General features: G+C 39.1%; 1 protein-coding gene across 1 annotated transcript; it reads left to right on the top strand.

The window, feature by feature from the left end:
• Window positions 1–762: 762 nt before the first annotated feature.
• On the top strand, window positions 763–19,284 carry SERPINE3 (serpin family E member 3). Its single transcript, XM_026856614.1, is given in 8 exon segments — window positions 763–885; window positions 1,688–1,985; window positions 6,843–7,076; window positions 8,352–8,549; window positions 13,575–13,773; window positions 14,840–14,940; window positions 18,494–18,580; window positions 19,157–19,284. Coding segments are annotated over 8 exon segments (1,368 nt in total).
• The last annotated feature ends 1,512 nt before the right edge of the window (window positions 19,285–20,796 follow it).

Genomic DNA, 20,796 nt, shown 5'->3' with positions numbered 1-20,796 from the left:
GTATGCTGTAAAATAACTAGGTGTATATATAACGTTAAACTCTATGAAGATCAGTAAACCGCAGTTTTACACATCTTTTTGTTCTGAAAACCCACTTGACTTAGGTGCCATTGCGAAGCTGTGAGATTGAACCTGTGAATATGATGGCCAGGATTTGATCCTGTCACATGAAGAAAACCATGAACAGATGCAACTGCTTTTAAAGCAGTCACAAGCACAGCTCTTCTGCTGCTGGTTCATTCAAAGTGACCCCTTCCTCATTTTATCTCCTTCAAGTGCATCACTTAGTTATTTCTCTCCCCCTGGAAAATAAGGAGTGAATAAAAATCTTGCTATTTGGGATGGCATTAAAAAAAAAAATAATGACAAATAAAGACATTTTAATTGCGTGGGATTTCTGAATAAGGTTTCAAAGTAGGGGGGAAAAATAGCTGTGTGCCTGGTACACAGAGCCCTTTCTCTTCCCCTTTGTGGCAGAGGAATCAATGGAATTCCTATAAAATAAGAAGGGGGGTGGGAAGAGAGATAAGAGATGCCTTGCTCAGTACCAGCAGGTCACAAGTCTCATGAGGCTCAAGCAGGGCTTGCAAGGAAGTTGCTGACTGTATCTCCATGTGTACCTTTTTGTTCCTTGCCTTGGATTTGCTGGTCAGTGGCATGCTGCTTTGCCTGGCTCTCCATAGAGCTTGTAGCCTACAGGAATTTGGACAGAGTGGTACAGACATCGCCGACAGAGACTCTGATCACTGACTATCCCTTTAAATGCAGTCTCATGACTTAGTCTTTACTCCACTACCTATTAAAGGAAACAAGACGTACATAGACAGCTTCCATTCAGACACCCAGAAGGACACAGAAAGGCAAGACAATTTAACAGAGCTAACTGTGAGTAAATACAAGGCATTAGAGGTGTTCTCTGGAGCAAAGGGCATGGAGAAAGATTTGTAGGAAATCCTGAAGTGAAGGAAGGTGCAGTATTTTTTAAAATATACTTGCATACAATGTTCAAAAGGCAAAGCTCTTCTGTCATTTTAACATTATTCCTCTAAATATGAATCAAAGTGTCTCAATATAACATTGACCAATGCTTGATTTCCCATAAAAATCCAAAGCAGTGATTTTGTGCTGCAAGCACTGGACTCTTTTGCAAATACAACCTTTTTTCACTGGGATAAATTTCATAGAAGGAATATCGGCAGGGGGGGGGGAGGAATTTGAAGGGAGCCTCTTTCAAACTTGGATCTAAAGCCCAACCTTGAGTGTCCAGTTAGATGGAACTCACGAGGGGTGGCCTTCCTTCTGGGAGTGCTGGATGCCCCTTTCTGTTGGGCACAGAAAGGAGCTGTGGTGCTCAGAAGCACAGAGACCGCACCAAGGTGTCCCATCATGTCTGTAGGTAGCTAACTTTTTAACCAAGGGGCTCTGTGTCTCCATGCACTGTAATGGCTAACCATCCTATATGGGTGCAGCATTCTGGAAAACTCAGTTCTTGTTAGTCGACAGAGTCATCAACATGTCATTACATCTGGTTTTTTCTTACGACAATAGCTACTGGGTAGACCCGGACAAGTATTTTAACAGTGATCCTTACTGTTGCAAGTGATATCTAAACACTGATGGAAAGAGAAAGTTCCTCTGTCAGCTCAGCCTATTGCTTTGCTAAATATGTCTTTATTATTAATTGCAGGTATGATTATCTGGTGGAGACTGTTCCCAGCTCACCTTCATGTTGCCCATTTTCTTCTCTGTGTTCATCCTGTCTGCTTGCTGCTTAACCAAAGGAAACTGCATCTCCTATGATGAGTTGAAAGAGCTGAAGACTGAATTTGCCATCAATCTCTACCGGCATGTATCTGAAGCAGAGAACAGAACCAATCTGGTAGTCTCTCCAGCAAGCGTGGCTGTTTCTTTGGAGCTGCTGCAGTTTGGAGCTCAAGGAAATACCTTTACAGAGTTGCAGGATGCTCTAGGATACAATATTCATGGTAATGTACAAATACTTCTTGTCATACATTTTGCAATAAATTCACAGCTTTACTAAGGAGACTGCAATTGCACACATAATTTTAAACTTCTGTTTTCTGTCTCAGTGCAAGATGTAGCTTAGGAGTGTTTTCTCCATCTTTGATAGCCAGGTATCAGCTAGACAAAGGAAACTCAAGGGAGTATTTGATATGCATATTATTATCCCCCTATTTTCTTGATCAGTGTTTGCTCTTTTACTGCACCAAAATACGTCCACATCTAGAAAAGCTGCTTACATGAACAGCAGGATTGCTTCTGGTTTCCCAGAGGTTCATTGTGTCCATTGTGTCCTGACCTCCCCTGTGTCCTCTGCGAAGAGCTGCCAGGCAGAGGACAGTAGTCTTCTCTCCTATCCCACTTAAACTCTCTCTCCTACCCCATTACCAATTTTTATGAAACCCATAGAAATTGACTTTGCGCTTTTTTCTAATGTCATTACAACTGGCCAAAATAATGAAAAGTTATGAGGAGACTGACAGAGAGATATATACATTGACAGATGGATGGTTCAATTGCATCTTTGCCTGAAAGCAAGCTAAAATAAAAAATCACTGGGAATCTGGAAGGGATATGGAAAAGGCAGATGTCTTAAAATCTAACATTAAGTCAGCTGAATTTAAGCATGATGTTTTCATTTTAGCTCTGGATTATCCTATCGTCTCACATCACATGTCAAAAACTATTTTACATTATGGGCACAATGTTTATGAAAAGCAGATGACTGCCTCATCTTCAAAATTTGCAGCTTACATACAAGACATGTATAGAGATGACACTGCTATTTCTCAGCATAAAATTTACTTTCAGCTTATGAAGAGTAAAGATAAACCCTACAGCAATTTCACTATCCTGTGTTGTAACCTACCGTAGTCACTCTTACCATTCTCTATAGCATTGATACTCAAAATCAACACAGCAGTAAGAGCTAACTCTGGCTGATATATATATATATATATATATATATGTGGCTGCATGTACTGACATAAGACACTACGTCCATATTATGAGCAGCTGATATAATGAAGTCTTGCCTATGAAAATCCTGTTTCTGTACATTCAGTAATTTTAAACAACGTTAGTTCACACAACGATTACACTTTGCTTGATACTTCTGGCCATTAGGGGTTTAGTTATTAAGAAATAATCTTAAGAAAAATACTTCACAGTGAAATTCAGGCACACATCTCCACACGAAATGTAACAGAGAAGTGCAGAGGCTGTTAATGACCTGCTAGCTCTTTTGTGCTACCTTACTTCTTCTCATGTGGCGCATCAGATCGAGCAGACATTTTATCTCCATTTTAGTTGTCTGTGGCACAAGCCACATGAGCTTTGGCTTTCAGTAATATTAATGCATGAGTTAATGCATGAATGCGAAAATAAAATAGTATAGGATCTATTGCCATTGAATATAACAGCACATTTCCAGTGACAGAGAAGAAAATCACTTTCTCAAATGGTTTAAATTGAATAAATAAATCAAATACTTAGATAAAATTTTCTATCAGATTAGTAAAACCAAATCACACGTGTATGCATATCTGATAAATTTCTTCTGTTAGATGTTTGCATTAGTGTTTCTGTTGGTCTGTCTTAAACAGTAATGAAGGACGTGGTTAAAACCTTAGCAGGCTGAAAACAATGAAAACTTTGACAGTACATTCATTATTCACAGAGAATCCGCTCTTACATGCACTTGTAATCTTCTTTTAATGTCTGGAAGATTTGTTCACCTTTATTCTAGTACTAAGAAAAACAGTATAAAAAGGGATGTGATGTCTCTCTAGACAGCACAGAAAAAATGGTATGCTTCAAAAATGCTTTCTCCTTGCTGTTCTATTTTATCAACAATAGAGTATTCTAAAACCACTTTGAACTGTTTTCGAAGTAAGAATTCAGGACTTTGGTTAGCTAAGCAGTTTGATATGACTGAAGTTACAAGCTCAGGACACCACATCTCACGTTAACATCTGCTTCCAATTTACCATCTTTGATTTCTCACATCCTCGAGAGAGCTTGCCAAATGCTCTTGCACTAATGCAAAACATACGAGAAAAGCACTTTACACCTCAGACTGTGTGAGTTTTCTTGACATCTGTTCAAGTTCAATATTTTATCCCTTAAAGAGTAATAGATCTAAATGTTAATACGAAACTTCCCATAGGTGATTAGTCTTCTTGCAGTTATTAAAGGAACACTATTAGGTCAGAAAACATGCACAGAATCTTGGGTGGTAGAAATCAGTAGATGTGAAACTCCCCTTTTATCCCATCAAGAATCTGAACCAATGCAATAGAAGTCTCCTGATGAGATCAGGGACGTGGCTGGCAGCTGGAGCTTCACAGCAATCCTGGTGTTGACCTGATGCTCAGCTTCAAACAGGTCAGTCCAGGCAGGATGGATCCTTCCCAGTTAGCAGCCCCAAACCATCCATATCCCAGGTGACAGCCCAGCATAACTTCCCTCCAGTACTGCCTACACCCACAGGTATCTGGAAAAACTTGGTGATGCCTTCCTTTTCCTAAGGTCTTTCTGGAGTCAAAACCAAGATTTCCAGCTAGGGCCATTATGGCAAGCCCAGCCATGCCCATGGGGACCCAGATACCTGAAGGCTGGCCAGGGTGCCCAAGGGTTCCAGGCCAAGGCAGAGGAGCACCTGAGATGAGTACAGCACCCTGGAGAAGAGAGGGGTACAATACAGAATCCTCTTGGAGACAGTGGACAGCGATTCATTGCTTAAATTTCACACAGAAATTAGGACACCTGGTGCCTCTTCCCCCAGGGAAAGCAGAGAGGTTCTGGTGGTCCTGCAGAGCCAAGAGGCACTGATGTCTTGCTGCAGAAGTAAAGCAATCTCCAGACACTTTTCAGTCCTCAGAGGAAGCTTATGGGAGAAGGAATCTGCTGGAAATGTCTTAGAGGCAAGTAACAATCTCAAGAAGACTTTTATTGTCTGGATGTAGGCAAGTCTCCAAAGCACAACAAGGAATATGGGAAAGGGGCTGAATTGCAAACACAAGAAATTTGAGAAGATTTGACACACAATCCATCAACATCATTCAGACTGGGTGCAAGTCCCAGGCCTCAGGAGGTCACCTTGGCATGAATCATCCCATCAGAAAGCAGTGAGCAAAATAATGACAACCAGGAACAGCTGCTAAATCACCCTTCAGGGAAGCCTACTAGAAACTTTGTGATTTTGAAAACACAAGATCTTCTATTTTGCAGGACTCATGTTCCTGTTGGGCCCCACACCTCAAACCTGTATCCATTAGAGAAGCCACCACCATCCTGATCTAGTTGAAGATGTCCCTGCTCATTGCAGGGGCGGTGGACTAGATGACCTTTAAAGGCCCCTCCAAGCCAAACCATTCTATGATTCTGTGATTCTGTGAACTACCATGGGATCCCCAGGAACAGGAGCCTGAGGCACTATTCAATTATTTCCATCAGTAGACAACAAACTAGAGAATACATTACTGACTTTTTCAATGACACTGAGCTCATAGTTGCTACAAGCATTTTGGAAGATGAGAATAGAATTCAAAAGGATACTGGCAAATTGAAGATATGTGTGAAGTGAAATAGGACACAAATCAGTAAGGACAAATGCAAAATTCTACATTTAGAAGGAGTAATCAGCCATTCAAACCGGTGACCAGTGAGCCAAAGAATAGTTTTTTCAGAAAGGATCTGAGGGCTCTTGGTAATTAAAAAAAAAAAAAGTAATATTAAATGTGAAATTATAATAATATAATTGTACTTCAGAAAAAGCAGACACTGTTGTGGGTTGTATAAAGAGAAGACTTGCTTGTAACATACATGAAGCAATGTATCAGCTCTACTTAGCATTTCCAGGGCTCATCTGAAATAGTGGACCAGTTTGGCGCACCATCCTTCAAGAAACAAAACACCACATGAGGGCCAAGGGTAGCAGAGACAGACCTGGAGCAGTCAAGGAGATGTCTTTCCTGGGGTGCGTGCCATCGATAATGGCAGGAGAAGATGGTAGTACTGTGGCATCAGCAGCTCAGCCAGTCACAGCCAGAGGTGTTAGGTCTCACTAATGGGAAACCAGAGAGTTCCCAAAAGAAAATAAAGTTCCTGACTGTCCTGGTTCAGCCAGGACAGAGTAAAGTTTTCCCCAGCAGAGAGAGAGGGGGAAGGGATCTCCAGCCGGGTTATTCATACCATGCTGACGTCAGGTCCGGGGGAGGAACCTTTTCCTTGCTCCTTGGTGGGTTCGGGAGGGAATTTGGCTTTCCGTAGACCAGCTAGCGGTATTTCTCTGTATATCGTTTGTCTTGTTCACTGTTATTGCTGTTTATTGTTGTTACCATTGATACTGTTGTTATTCAGATTGTTCTATCACTCTGTTGTATTACATTTCTTGTTATTTTAGCCGGGGTCTGTGTCTAACTTCCAGCCCAACCGGCGCGGGTGGGGGAGGGGCAATGGCCACGTGCTCTCCAATTCCAGCAGGGCTTAAAACTTGCACACTTATGAACTGTAAGAGCTGGGTTTTCATAGAGGTGTGAGCCTGATGTGAAATCAGTCACTTGACATAACTGCCTAGAGTGATTTCTACAGCAACATGAAGAGTACTTTCCTATGCCCAGTGCATCACCATCCTTGACAGTAGCACTTGACAGTAATACCCCATAAAGTCAAGGATGCTTTAGCTATTATAGTGCTTTAACTTTCAGAGGACACCAGTGTCAGCACTAGATTTGAAAGATGCTGAGCCCTGGTGCAATCTCTGCTGTCCTTAGCCTCAACACAATAATTGCAGTCTCTTCCTCTCTCTTGTCTGGCAGATCAAAGTGTTCAGGATTTCTTGCACACAGTGTATGAAAGAGCAACTGACTCCAGCCAAGGTACAGTGGTTCAGCTCTCATGTTCCTTCTTCATGGATGCCAGTGTGCAGCTCTCACCCATCTTTGCTGCACATGCTGTGCATTGGGCAAACAGCAGCCTGCAGCAAACCAACTTCACTGACCCCAACAGAACCACAACCCAAATACAGGAATGGATCACCAGTAACCTTGGAGGTAACATAACAGATGGTGAGAATGATTTCACATGAATAAATATAAAATAAGAGTAACGAGAGAACCTGCACTTAATCGAGTATAAAGTTTTTTGCTGATATCCCGTGTTGTTCAAACCAATACTGAGGGCTGTGAAATCTAATTCGTGTGCTGATGCTCATTTCCAGCGTGAGGAAAGTGGGAATACGTCTGAATCTGTGAGTATAAGTTTGCAGTATCAAGCTGGTAACCACTTGGACTTGCTCCTCTAATTTTTGAAATGGCAATTCTTTGAAGTGTTTTCAGTTTTAATGTGGAGCAGTCAGATTCCCCAGGGACCAAGTTTGCTGTGTTGAATGTGTTCATGCTGCTGTGGGGAACACACAGGGCCATAAGCTCAGCAGTCAGACTCTGAGTTTAAAAAGTCAAAATAGGAAATAAAATGAACTTACTTTCCACACAAGCAAGAAAAGTAATGAAATTAAGTTCTGTGTTAATGAAAAAATAATTGAAAAAGTAAGTCCTTAGAAGCAGCAGACCATATCAATCCCCAATTTGCCCCAACAACTTGTTACATGAGTATTAATTTGGCCATCAACATGTAAAGTGATGGTAAATACGCACATTAAACCTGCTATCCTTCTCAAATGAACTGTAATAAGTGATCCAGCTTCATGATAGGAAAGTATTACTCTAGAAGCAGGAACTAAAATAGGAGTTCATACTGTGGTACTCATATGAGTATCAATGAATTAAAAGTGGATCACACTTTCAAAAATCTCTGAGATACCCAGGAAGCAGGATCAGTTGAACTGCCAGTTAAATGAGAGAGGGAGAACTGGGATTTGAACTTCAGTTGACTTAGTTACTTCATAAAGCAATCTGTAATCATGAATCCATTTCATGAGGGATATCTGGTGCTAAAGATGAACCACTCCAAGACACATGTAAGCACATTTAAGCAAGAAGACCAGTCAGGGCCAGGGTGTGGTACCGACGACTGGACTGCTGTCAATATGTGCTCCAGAGAGTAGCACAGTCCTGGCACAACTTTGGCCCTCAGTATTGACTTATTTAAACTTGGTTCAGGGGAGAGCATGGACCAGCAGGCAACCCCAATAAGGTCCATGTGCAGGTGGGGAAGGTGGAAGGTTTATCAATTCCTTGTGAGGTGTGTCTCTTTTCCTTAGGGATGGAAAGTAGTCCTGACTTGTTTAATTTACTCACACAGACTTGGCTTTAGGCCTGGATGAGAAGGACAACGTGTGTCCCCCTCCCCACCTCTTTTCTATGCAGATGGAGATGTGCATGGCATCTTGTTGGAGAGAGCTGGATCACTGCTCAGCCAGGTTGCCCTGGTGAGCACCATGTACTTCAAAAGCACATGGCAAGAGAAGTTTTCTTTTATGGATACCCAGATGTTGCCTTTTACCACGGTGGAGGGCTCAACCCTGAAAGTGCCAACAATGCATCACACAGCCGAAGTTAACTATGGTAACTGTCCTTGATCCAGTTTGCTCCATTATACAACATGGAACAGTTTTATTTATTTATTTTTCACAGCTACCACACTAAGATGTGTTATTTTCCCAGCCTGGAGAAGTCTCAGAAGAAATCCCATCAAAGAGACCACCTGGGTGACTGAATTGACTCTTTATAATCCCAGGCAACCACAGAACAGATCCTGGGTTCAAAATGGTACTCAAAACATGTACTGTTCATGCCCTATCCCTCACAGACCAACACCTCCCAGCACTCCATAACAAATTTGTCAGCTATAGCAAACAACCAAAAGGTATCAAGATAACAAGCTAAGAGGAGGGAACAGGAGAGACTGGAGGCACCTTGGTATACAAAGTCCTTTGCAGTAGCAAGGAGCTTGTTAAATAAAGCTGCATAAGAAGGGAGAACCCTAGGAAGCATACCTGATCGCATGACAAAGGGTCAGTTAGAACTAAAGCAAGATCAAGCTCCTACCAATTTGATCTGGAGTCAGGGGTTTAAGAAATTTTTGGGCCGCTCAGCCTGATGGCTGTTTGTCCCTTGAGTGTGTGAGCACCAGAGAGAGGATAATATCACCAGGAGCATCAGCACTACTCACCCATCTCTCCTGTCTCTGGTCAAAGCCCTTCTCCAAGGCTTTAGGGTAAAACTGCACATCTTCAGCAAAAAATTCTGCAACAAAGGGGAGATAAATTTTTATAGCTGCTATAGCCCATCAGTGGATGCTCTCAACATGGGTTTAAAATAGTATAAATACAGATCAAACTCCTTTCAAAGGCCTGGAGTATGTGAGTTACTGACAGAAGGACTCAGAGACTTAATTTTCTACTACCAGGAATTCTTCCATTTAGGGCTACAATCTCTTGAAAAATATAAAAAGCTCCTTTCCTTTCTATCCTATATTTCAGAAATGTACTTGGTTAAAAACCTTCCTAATTCCAAGTCTAAATTTTTTCAAGACCAATTTATATCTCTTAGCATCATGCTAGCTTTTTCCTTTAAGTTAAATAGCTTCTCTTCAGTTTTGATATTTACTCCCAAATGTATTTGCCAGTCACCAAGTTGCCTCTCAATTTCCTGTTAGCTAAGATGAAGATGCCAGGCTCTTCTAAACTATTAAGAAAACCTCAGATACTCCAAGTTTCTGCTAGTTATTTTCTGCACTTTTCCAATTTAAATAAATCTTTCTTGAAAATAAGCCACCAGGAATATACATAATACATAAAATGCTCTTAATATTTCTATGACTTGCTAAAAATACCTTGCATAGTGCACTGTAGAATCAGCTCAGAGTGGTTACTCAATGTTGAACCCACCTGGGCTTTTTTTCTTTCTCCATTTTTTTCCAGCTGATAAGTCCTAGGTTTATCAAGGAGAGGGAAATCTCCACAAGTACATGCTTCTTTTGTGGTTTTGAACCATCATTTCCACTGCTCCAGTCATCACAATAACCTCACTGTTTGTCTTTGATGAAAGTCTTGAATGTTGGCAATACTTTGGAAAGCCACAGGTAACGTATTTTCAACCTGGGAGCCCCACTTTTAACTTGGTTCATTGTAGTTTCCCCTTCAAGTGGCTGCTTGCTGCCATTCATTTCTTGCTCTAGTTGCCATCACTTCTAACTGTAAATAGTGCCATAATGAAACTATGTTTAATGTTTTACTCAAAACTAAATGGCCGGATCTAATCATATTAGTTATTAAGTCAGAAAAGCTTATAGATTTGTTTGCTAGGGTCTACCTGATGTTGCAATTTTTCCTCACTTTCTATTTCCCTCTGTGACTTGATTATTTTCTCCAGCATATGTTCTAAAACTTCTCAAAGACCTAAAATTTTCCAGATTACTTTCTTTTTATTAATATGTTCCTGTTTTCCAGTTATGGAACACAACTGAATCTACAGGTCTATTAAAAATCTTTGCTGACATATTTGCCATTTCACATCCAAGTTCTTTTCGTATTCTGGGGTGGTGATCATCCAGGCTCCAGATTATTATTTGTCTCTCTCAAGTAGCTTAAACTTTGTTTCTGTCTCTGGTATTGTAATACCTCCTGTTCTTTCCCCACTTCCTTTAGGAACCTCAGCATTATCCTTTGCTATATCATCAGTTTATTTCTTTCCCATCAGTTCCAGCAAATAATTGGTATTAATCTAAAAAAAAAAAAATTTAAATTCAGTGTTCAGCAGCACTATTATTCTTTCCTTTTTCTCTTTTTCATATGGCTAAAACATTTTCCTTTTCTGTGCAAGAGTCACATCAAGTAGGCAGTTGGCCACTCCTTATTTCTATGCCTATTTATCTCTGAACCATCATTCACCCGGGTAAGGGAACACTTTTTCTGCTTTCTGCAATTTTGTCCTTACATCTTTCTTTGTGGTGTTTCTTCATCCGGGACATCCGTGGTGTGTCCACCACACTTCTATCTCCTGCTGGGACTGCCACCTCCTGAGTGACTTCACAGGTCTGACTTGGAGCGCCCCCATCTTCTTTGCATCTGAATCTTGTATACATTAGTTGACTTTACTCGGGAGTGCAGTTTCCCTTTACAAAACCCTCCACCTTATCATCCTTGTTGTTGAGTAACATAAACTACTACATCAGCTAGTGATCTTTCAGCCCCCTGATTTTGTATTACCAGCTCACTGAGGGGCCTTTGCTACTCGTGAAGTCTGGAATAGCATCACCCTTCACTGCTTCACAACCTACTCAGTTAAACAGGTTTCTCGGGACTAACACACAGCTATTAGCACAAGAATAAATCTTTTCTCCAAACACTATCTTTTAGTAGAGTGAAATAAAGAAATGAGACATCTAAAATGACCAAAGGCAGGAGGCTGCCAGTGCTCATACAAGTGGAGATCTTGGGTAAAGATCAGTGACCAGAAATTCAGCAGCTGAGCTGCAGACTGACCATATATTTGCTCCTGATCCCTTGCAAGCTTGATGTGAAATTGTTAGTTGTGCTTGTCTGACCATTTGCCTAAACACAAAAACTCCATCCTATCATCCTTAAGTAAGTAGCTGGAGCATTAAATATTTGCATAGGAAAAAAAAAAAAAAGTTAACCAAAATACTGGAATTACCTTTTCATCCAGTCTAAAATGTGTGAGCTTTCTGCAGCTGGAGGACTTGAGGAAACTGAAATGAGAGGGATCATTTAAAATTTGCTGATTGTCAGATTTGATAGGGCCAATTCAGTCTTTATGCTAGAAACATTTCTAATGAATCAGTTTGAAATTAATACAAAAGACAGGTTTACTACAGCAAAACAGAGGCATGAGATAACTTCCCTTCATTATTGAATTACAGCAGCTGTCTACCATCAGGATAAAAGCACAGAGTGAAAAAGATTAGCTGTGGCCTGATATTGATCTCAACATTTACAACATGGTTTATCCTTTTAACAGGGTCACGCAGAACAAATCAGCCTGAGGACAATTAACACTGCTCCAAGAAAATGTCAACATTATTATACTATTTATGCAAGCCTTATAAACACTGCAGCTATTTTACATATTCATGTAAAGTTAGGAACGCTAAATGTTCTGACTCAGTAATCTCAAGTTTTTGGTTTTCTTTCTAATTAATAAGATCTGTATAACCTTTGTGCACAATGTGCTGACTTCAAAATATTAACATGCCCATAGATTAAACCACTCGTAACCAGTGCACCACAAACGTAAATCTTCTCTGCTTGCCCATTACAAACCAGAAGGTCTTTTCTTGGCAAGGCAATCCATGTGCTGGGAGGTGGTTTTAACAGTGAAGTTCCCTCTCCACGTTGCATGGCGGGAGGGCTAATACAAGATCCTAAAATTTAATCTATCAGAATAATCAACACTTAACGAATCCTATCTAATCCAGATCTGCAAAACTAACAAATGCTGTACACTAAATATTTGAGACATCTTATAGCTACGTATTGGCTGATATTTATGTATGATGAACACAAACTATCTATATTCTGTTATTTACAATCACTGACTGAAAAAGTGTATCGACCCTTGAAGATACAACTACTATAGCTGGGTGAAGAGGGAGTAGATTAAATGTTTCGAATGGCCTGCAGCAATGACAATAAGTCATTTGCTTGCAACTTGTATTTAACTCCTGGCCTTCTAACTATTGATGAGTGTTTCAGAAAATGTTATTTATTGGGAAAAAATAAGAAAGTAAAAGTGTGATCATTAGAGCTGTTCTAACAGTCCATTAGAAACGCCTGGACTAATTGTTTATTGAAATATGGAATTAAAATTGTACTTTTAATGGCTGTTACAAATTGTTGCATAACTAATTACAAGCCTACCTTACTTTTGAGGCTACATTTTATAACCTTCACCTGATTTTGATATACTTTAGGCCTAGATTTTCAGCAATAAAAAATTTGGTGCTTAAATTAACATACGACTAACTACTTTATTGATGTAGCTACTTGCAGCCTGAAATAAGATTAAAACTGATTTTTAAAGGTAGTAAAGAAACATGAGGTAAAGTTTTCAATTAATTCAACAGGACACTCCTGATCTTGTTTTTGTAATTTCTTTCAGTAGTGAATCTTTAGTGAAAGGTATTAGATGGAAAACACAGAGAAAATGGTAAGATTATTCAAAGAACAAGCATTGCAAGAACAATCACCATAAAGTTGCTGTCACTGTCTCAGTAATGTTTTTTGAAGTCAGCAAGGAGGATAGTTACTATATGAGAAATAAAACATCCATGCTGTGTTGAAACAGTGCTTCAGGTACTATTACTGTCACTTTTCTGCCAAGATATATATATAGGTACATTTTTTAATTTATTTTTTTGTTTGTTTGTTTGTTTTGACACAATCAGCTCTGTTCACATAGAAGTTAAAAGCAACCTGAGCTGCTTGCAAGAGCATGCATTAGAGACAGCCTCTTATATCCCATCACTGGAGTTCTGAATTGTCTGCTGACCCAGGCTCAGGTTGTGGGTTTCGGGGTTTTTTTCCCCACTTGAATGCTGAAATAAGATCTATATTTGCCCACCCACAGGCCAGTTCCAGACTGCAGCTCTGGAGGGTTTCAGCGTGGTTGAGTTACCCTACCTGGGAGAGAAACTCAGCATGTTTCTAGTGCTTCCCAGCCACAAAAGAACATCTTTGTCCCAGATTGAGTCGCACCTTTCTGCCAAAACCATAACCTTTTGGGCCAACAGCTTAAAGAGAACAAAGATGGACATTTTTCTACCCAGGTAAGCAATGTTAGTACTCCAAGACAGCTTCTCTACTTCAGTTGTCAGAATTCTGTGTGATAGTGCTGACACAGGCAACGTATGAAGCAAAATCAAATGAGATGTTTTCGGTTTTGTTATTCATCACATGATTAGAAAAGCTCTAACCCTTTCTTAAGCCATGAAGAGGTGAGCTGGGAATGCCAAAACTTTCTGGTATGCTCCGTACTGTTTTAAAAACCAAGTATTTCAGTTGATCCTACAGCTTTTACTTAAAATTTGTCTGGGGTAAAAAAATCCTTTAAGGATCTAAAAGAGAGAAATGTTCCTGGACCTTTCCCACACTCCATTTTTCTCTTTGCTTAAGGAAAAATATATATATAACCTTTAAAAAATGCAATAGCTTATTTTTACAACTTGTTAGTCTACTACAAAAGCACTTTATAAAGAACTTGGGGGCCCCCACCAGTCATACCTATTTTTCTGTGCACAAAGTAAGTTTCAGCCATCTGTTTTTCACATTAGTCATTTGCCGTTGCTAGCAAATGCACATATCCTGGAGGTATTTTCTATCATGTATTCAAATGAAATTGCATAGCAGGAGGAATCAGGTGCAGGAGGGCCTTTTGTAGCTGTACCTACTGTATGGATCAGCATGGAAGGGCTTCATTACACATCTCTTACAATGCATTCCTCATGTTAATGAAGGGCTGAAAAACAATTTGTACATTAATATTCTTTTTTGCCAAGCTAATCTTTGGCAAATGTTTTTAAAGGGCCCTTTCCTACAGCCAAAAAGATTGTTAAAAAGAGGGTACTTGGGGAAATGCAGAGTTCATGTGACAAGAAGAGTGAGAGGTGGTCTGATTGCAATAGATGGAGGTGAGGGATTCCTTCTGTTAATGTCTTCAGGTGAAGATGAGTTGCTTTTCTGCAAAGAACACTTAATCAGATGGAACGCATTGGGATCATATAGAAATAGATGGATGAAATGCAAATGCTTAAAAGAAATTGCATCTGCTCCACATTTTAGCTCTATGAAACTACAAATCCTGTATTTAAATAAAATCTATCATATACATTTCAGGTTCAGTATTCAAAGCCTTTTTGACCTAAAGACAGTTTTTTCTGCCTTGGGAATTAGAGACGCATTTGATCCCATCACTGCTAATTTTAAAGGCATTTCAGGTAAGAGGCTTCACTGAATAAAAAAATGATTGCTGACCCAATAGTTGTAAACTCTTACATTTGAACAATTCAGTAGAACCTGGGCCTTCTGAACTGATTTTACTTCTTCCTCTGTGAAACTCTAAAACTATTCTATTTTATTATTGGCAATTGTATTTTGAGCTGTTGTTTTGCAGGAAAGAAGAATCTGAAAGGGACAGGGTTGTGTTTGGTGCTGCTTGTTTGGGTTTTTTTTTCTCCTTATTTCTTCAAGATTAAAACTGCCAAGACAGTGCAGGCCTGGAAAATGGTGTTTTATTCAGAAATTTAGGATGATTCGGTACAACTTGCATTCCTATTTGTGTTTTTAAATAGTTAACAGTTAGGGATGCTGGTCCAACAAGTCTCTATTCCAACTCCCGACACCGCAAACGATATTGGCATATGCCCACGTTATGTTGTCTTGCTAATCCAATGACCAGTGGACTAAATTATACTTTTCCTTTGCTGAAATACTAGTGTTATGATTGTAAACTGTCTTGGTTTTGGAAGTCCAAAGTTATTCCGCTCCTTGGAAAATTTTTATCCCTATTTAATATTAAATACAAAAAGAATTCAAAATATCTATTTGCTTTTTACTACTTTCAGCAACACAAATTATTTCAACTTAGTCATTTCTGTTTATAGCAAAGACTCAGAGTGGTAGCTACCCAGAGAGATGAAGAGAGTTCATGTAATTCTTGTGTGTGTTAGTGAATAAATGAAATCATCCAATTCAAAGATACTTTTACAGAAAAGTTACTTTCCTGGAATAACCTCAGAAGACGTGTTACTTATGGGTTTTTTAAATTATCCTTCTAAAATTGTTCTATAGCATTGTTCTATTGCAGCATATATCTCGAACTGCAGAGATACACATTAAAATAATCTCTTACAGCCCAATATTTTGTTAAAGCCTACTGCTTTGTTTATTACAAATGAATGTTAATATACTGATAAAGTGCACAAGTATGTTCACAATGAAAATCAGCCAGTGGGATAATCTCCCCAGGGAACCGGTGGATTCCCCAACACTGGACACTTAAGATTCAGCTGGACAGGGTGCTGGGCCATCTTGTCTAGACCAAGCTTTTGCCAAGAAAGGTTGGAACAGATGGTCCTCAAGGTCCCTTTCAACGTGATATTCTATAATTCTATGATGTATTTTTATTTAAATAAAGATAAATACTTTGAGGAAATTAACTCCATCATAAACAATACCGTTTAGCAGATTCTTTCCCATGTATGCAACTCAGTGGCTTTCATCATACAGGGTAAGGCTCGTATAAGTATTTGATCCTGCCTGTGGAGGGCTTATGGATTAAAGGATATGTTGAGGCCCTTCTCAATTCTACTCTTACACTACCCAGTCATGTATCGTAATAGTAGGGTTATAGCTATGATGGTGTAAGAGTTACGTGAAGCAGAGTTTATAAGGAAGGTTTATCTTTTGTTTAACAAATAGATATAGTTAGAAAAAGAAACAGTAAGTTTTCACTTCCCCTTCCATATGAAGCAGAAACTGCAGTCTTCAGAATCTTTACTCTCAGATCACATTTAGCAAACAAATGGGTTACTTTATTCCAGACCTGGAATAGCTTCTTTATGCCAGAAAGCTTCTAATTTTTCTTCCTCCAAAATATGTTAGAATTACCTAATTTTAAAAAACTGCCTCTCCCTAGTTTTGTCTTTCTTGTTTCCATCCCAGATTTTTGACTGGACAAAATTCACACAGAAACAGATAAAGTGCTCTTTTAGTATTTCCGTTTTCAGCTATATGTCAAGTTCAGTCCTCAGATTCAGACAAGAAAGAAAAAAACCTCTCAATCTTCCCTACTTTCTGCTCTTTGGGCAGCAGCAGACTTGTAACACTCTCCTTGATATCTTTCTGAAACTAATGTTTTCCAAGCTCCATTTTATGTCACAGTCCCATCATTTCTTCTTGAGGAGTGTTTTTTCTGCAGTTTCCCTTCCAACAGTTCCCCAATTCATACACTGTCCCCACTGAGTTAATTAGTTTCTACTCTCATCACGTAACCTTGCTTTCCACCACAACCCAGATACCTCTCAAACTATTAATTCCCGTTCAGCATTGTGCCTGCTGTTGTACATATAGTGGGAAAACACTCATAAAGATGAAAGGATAAACATGAGTAGAAATGAGGGAGAAGAGGGTGTTCACAATGGTGACATAAGTCAGAGGCAGTCACATGTGTGCATTCCTATTCACACTGGCAAGGAACCTGCTTCCCTCCAGCTGCAATACAGAGATCTCAGACATGCTGTCTTCCCCAAAGTACCCTAATGTTGCCTTTCTCTTCTGTTATCTTACTCTAAAGATGTTTCTATATTGTGTCAAAGTGATGCTCTTCTGTAGCCTGAACCCAACTCCCAACACTGGACATCAGTGGAAATGGGTCAGATTGCTGGCTGGCTCCATCACCAGACATGTGAGGACACCTCACAGCTCTTCCAGATTTACACCAATACACACAGAGTCAAAATCTTATCATTCCTCCTCCCCAACATTAGAAAGCAGATCTGAGTGATGAGGAGTCAATAGTAGAAACGCACTTAAGCAGAAAAATACCCCAACTTTGTGTTCCCAGTAGTGATTCTTTCCTAAGAACTTCACTGCTCATCTGAAAGCAGGATCCATGTTTCACATGAAAGTCAAGAGGCAGTCAGGCCATCAGGCAAGCTGTGTTCTATGCCAAACGACATGTTTGGGCAAATAAGTTCAAGACACACTTATTGTTCAAGTTCCCTGCATATAAGGTCATGCTGTTCCAAAACCAAAGTACCCATATTATCTCAGTTACATGCTGAGGTAGAAAGTCTGTAATATTAAGCTAGTTTAGACATTCAGGCTGTCTATGTTTACCCATATTAGGCACACATATGAAAAATCAGGAGTCGTGTCAAAATTAGAACTAAGTATCTTCTAAGATGGAAGCAAGATACTGAAAAGCAGGTTTATACTTGTGCTGTCTTTCTAAACATGATGTGCTAAAGGAACAAATGAAAGGAATTTTTGACAGAAGGTAATAATATGACATGCATTGTATTCAGCATCAGTTCACATGTAGTAAGGTGGAGAGCTTCCCGTACTTCATGTTACTATAGTAAATACTTTCAGAGCTAAACTGTCTAAAATTATATTCCTTCTAGTAAGCATTAAGCATTTTGTAAGCAGTGCTATCTTAAGAATAATATTTTAGAAATTTTTGCTTGATTTTTTGAAAGTTGAATGGACCAGAGGCCAAGCATAAACCACTATTTGTCCAGCAGCATCAGGCAGTGATGCAGTTAATGCTGCTCCAGCTAAATGTCAAGGGACTGGAATCTTTTGGCCTAGACAACCTTTAGGGTAGTTCAGTTTCAGTCACTGAATTAGTTGCCCAATTGAAACATCTAACAGTTATATGATCCTTAGATTCTGCAGAGAAAATTAAAAAAAAAAAACCAAAAACTAAAACTGTTTGCAATGAAATTCAGAAAATAACTATTAATATTCATTTCTGGGTTTTTGCAGAGCAAGATAATCTTTATATTTCAGATGCTCTCCACAAAGCAGAGATTGAAATAACAGAGGATGGTACAAAGGCATCAGGAGCTACAGGTAAATCAAATACACAGACTTTACTTCTCACTTCTGGAGCTTATCACTAATAGAAATAACTATGTCTGTTATTTTTTTTTTTTGCCAGAGAGGAGACAGACAGTCATAAACTGAGATAAACAGGTTTTGTTGAAAGTTTTGACAGAGAAATTCCAGGATGATATCCAGTAGATATTTCTCTGATGTTTGTCTCCCATTTAGAAAAGGGACTACATTTGTGCCTTGCTTATCTAAGCAGAGCTAGGAACTGCCTAACAGGTTAGGCAATAGCATGGTATGACTTCAGCAGAGTTAGGGCTGTGATAAAACAAAAATTACATTACCTTTGAAATCCAAAGCCAGGCATATTCCCTTCAGCAACAAAATACACATGAATCACCTGCATGTAGTCTCACAACACTTGATTTGTTCATTCACCCAGACTGATTTCACTGCTGGATAAAATTCTTGGTTTATTCTTAAGGCAGAGGAACAATGAAAAACTCAAGATACTAAACATCAAAGCTTGAGGGCACTGCATGGAAGATGGAAAGAAAATGGACACATTTTACTAATGTTTTCTTTGTTGCATTACAGCAATGGTATTACTAAAAAGATCCCGAACACCTATTTTTAAAGCAGACAGACCTTTCACATTTTTCCTGAGACAAGCTAATACAGGTACGCATGCTTTGTGTTTCAGTAGCAGAATCTTTCACAAGTAGCACTGCAATCAATAGCAAGTTCTTTGTAAACAGCATGCCATTCTTCAGTCCAGGAAACTTCAACAACCATGGAAACAGTGGGTTTAAGTGTGTTTTAAGCATAAGGAATTCGGTTTAATTTAGTTTAAAAAAAAAAAAAAAAAAAAAAAAAAAAAAAATTCTGTATGCAATGTGCTCAAAAAGATTTCTACCATAACTATAGGCACTAGAAAGATCTTAAACGCCTGAGGATTAGGGACTGATCTCCACAGGGCAATTCAAATTACAAATTGGCTGGATCAACTGGATTAATACCTGAAGAAGTTAAAATAGAAATCTTTCCCTATAAATGAAACTTATTCATGCCTACACAGATGGCATACAGCTGACTAGGCACCTGGACTCTATGGCCTAAAACTCCCTGTATTAATTCCTACCTGAGCAGTTTCTAAAGAGATAGCTCAGAAATTCTCAAGACCAACAATCTTTTGCGCAGCTATAGCTCAGAATATGCAGCTGCAAGTTTTTCTTCCCTTGTATCTTGAAGATCAACACCTTTGAGGAGTTTTGCCCATCTGGACTCTTCACTACTTAGTGTGCTCATGAAACATTCAGGTTGCTAAAAGCTGTGGATATTCACTGTATGTAAACAGGTAATTTAGCTCTGCAAAACCCCTAACTTGTATCTTCATTTTTGCAAGGAACTGTCAAAAAATGCACATTCCTTTTGCAACTGATAATCTCTTGCAAATTAACTCCCCCAGCCCCCCAAAACAAATAAAATTGCAGAGCATCTCAAAGAGTGAAGCATCACAGTGCTCCTTTGAATTCAGTATTAGACTATATGTCTCATTTCAGATATGTCCAATCACATAGGTTACACAGAATCTCTGGCAAAGGAAACCACCATATAGTTCTTTGACAATAACAAAGAATTGCACCATGCACCACTTAACAGACATCTGCTCCTGTGAAACATAAGGCCAGCTCCAACACCACTTACCATTCTTAGCAATGCAGTAAATTTGCACCTTTTTCCCAAAAAAATCATTCAAACCACCAAGTTTCTCACAAAACTGGGGTCATGTCCATCTAGATTCATGGGAACATACAGCCATTTGTAGGGTTCAGTAAAACACTGGGGCCTGGCAAGAAGACTGAAGTAATTTTCATTTTCTGCTTCCAAGCAAGACACACTGTTCTCTTAGTTGGTGAATACCTGTATATACAACATTCTGCTTTAAAAACCTGCATCTTACATTTTGACCAAAATGCAAATACATCTCTTTTCAAGAGAAAAGTGCTACCTTGCTGGGGGTTTTCCATCAAATATGCTTTGGCAATCATTACCATTCAATAAATAAAAGTATTTTTATTTGGCAAATACACTAAAAGCTGATCTATGAAACCTCAGCCACAGGATTAAGAACAAACTGATTTTTGTAAATATACTGTAAACAGCAGTTTTATAAATCATATAAATAGGAAGGAAACCATATTGTAAACTAGGTTTTTTATATGAAGCATAACAAA

Source organism: Athene cunicularia, assembly GCF_003259725.1.
Source record: "Athene cunicularia isolate RWA chromosome 1 unlocalized genomic scaffold, athCun1 chr1_part1, whole genome shotgun sequence".
NCBI lineage: Eukaryota > Metazoa > Chordata > Aves > Strigiformes > Strigidae > Athene > Athene cunicularia.
Note: the sequence above shows the minus strand (reverse complement) of the source record. Positions and strands in the feature narration are given on the sequence as shown.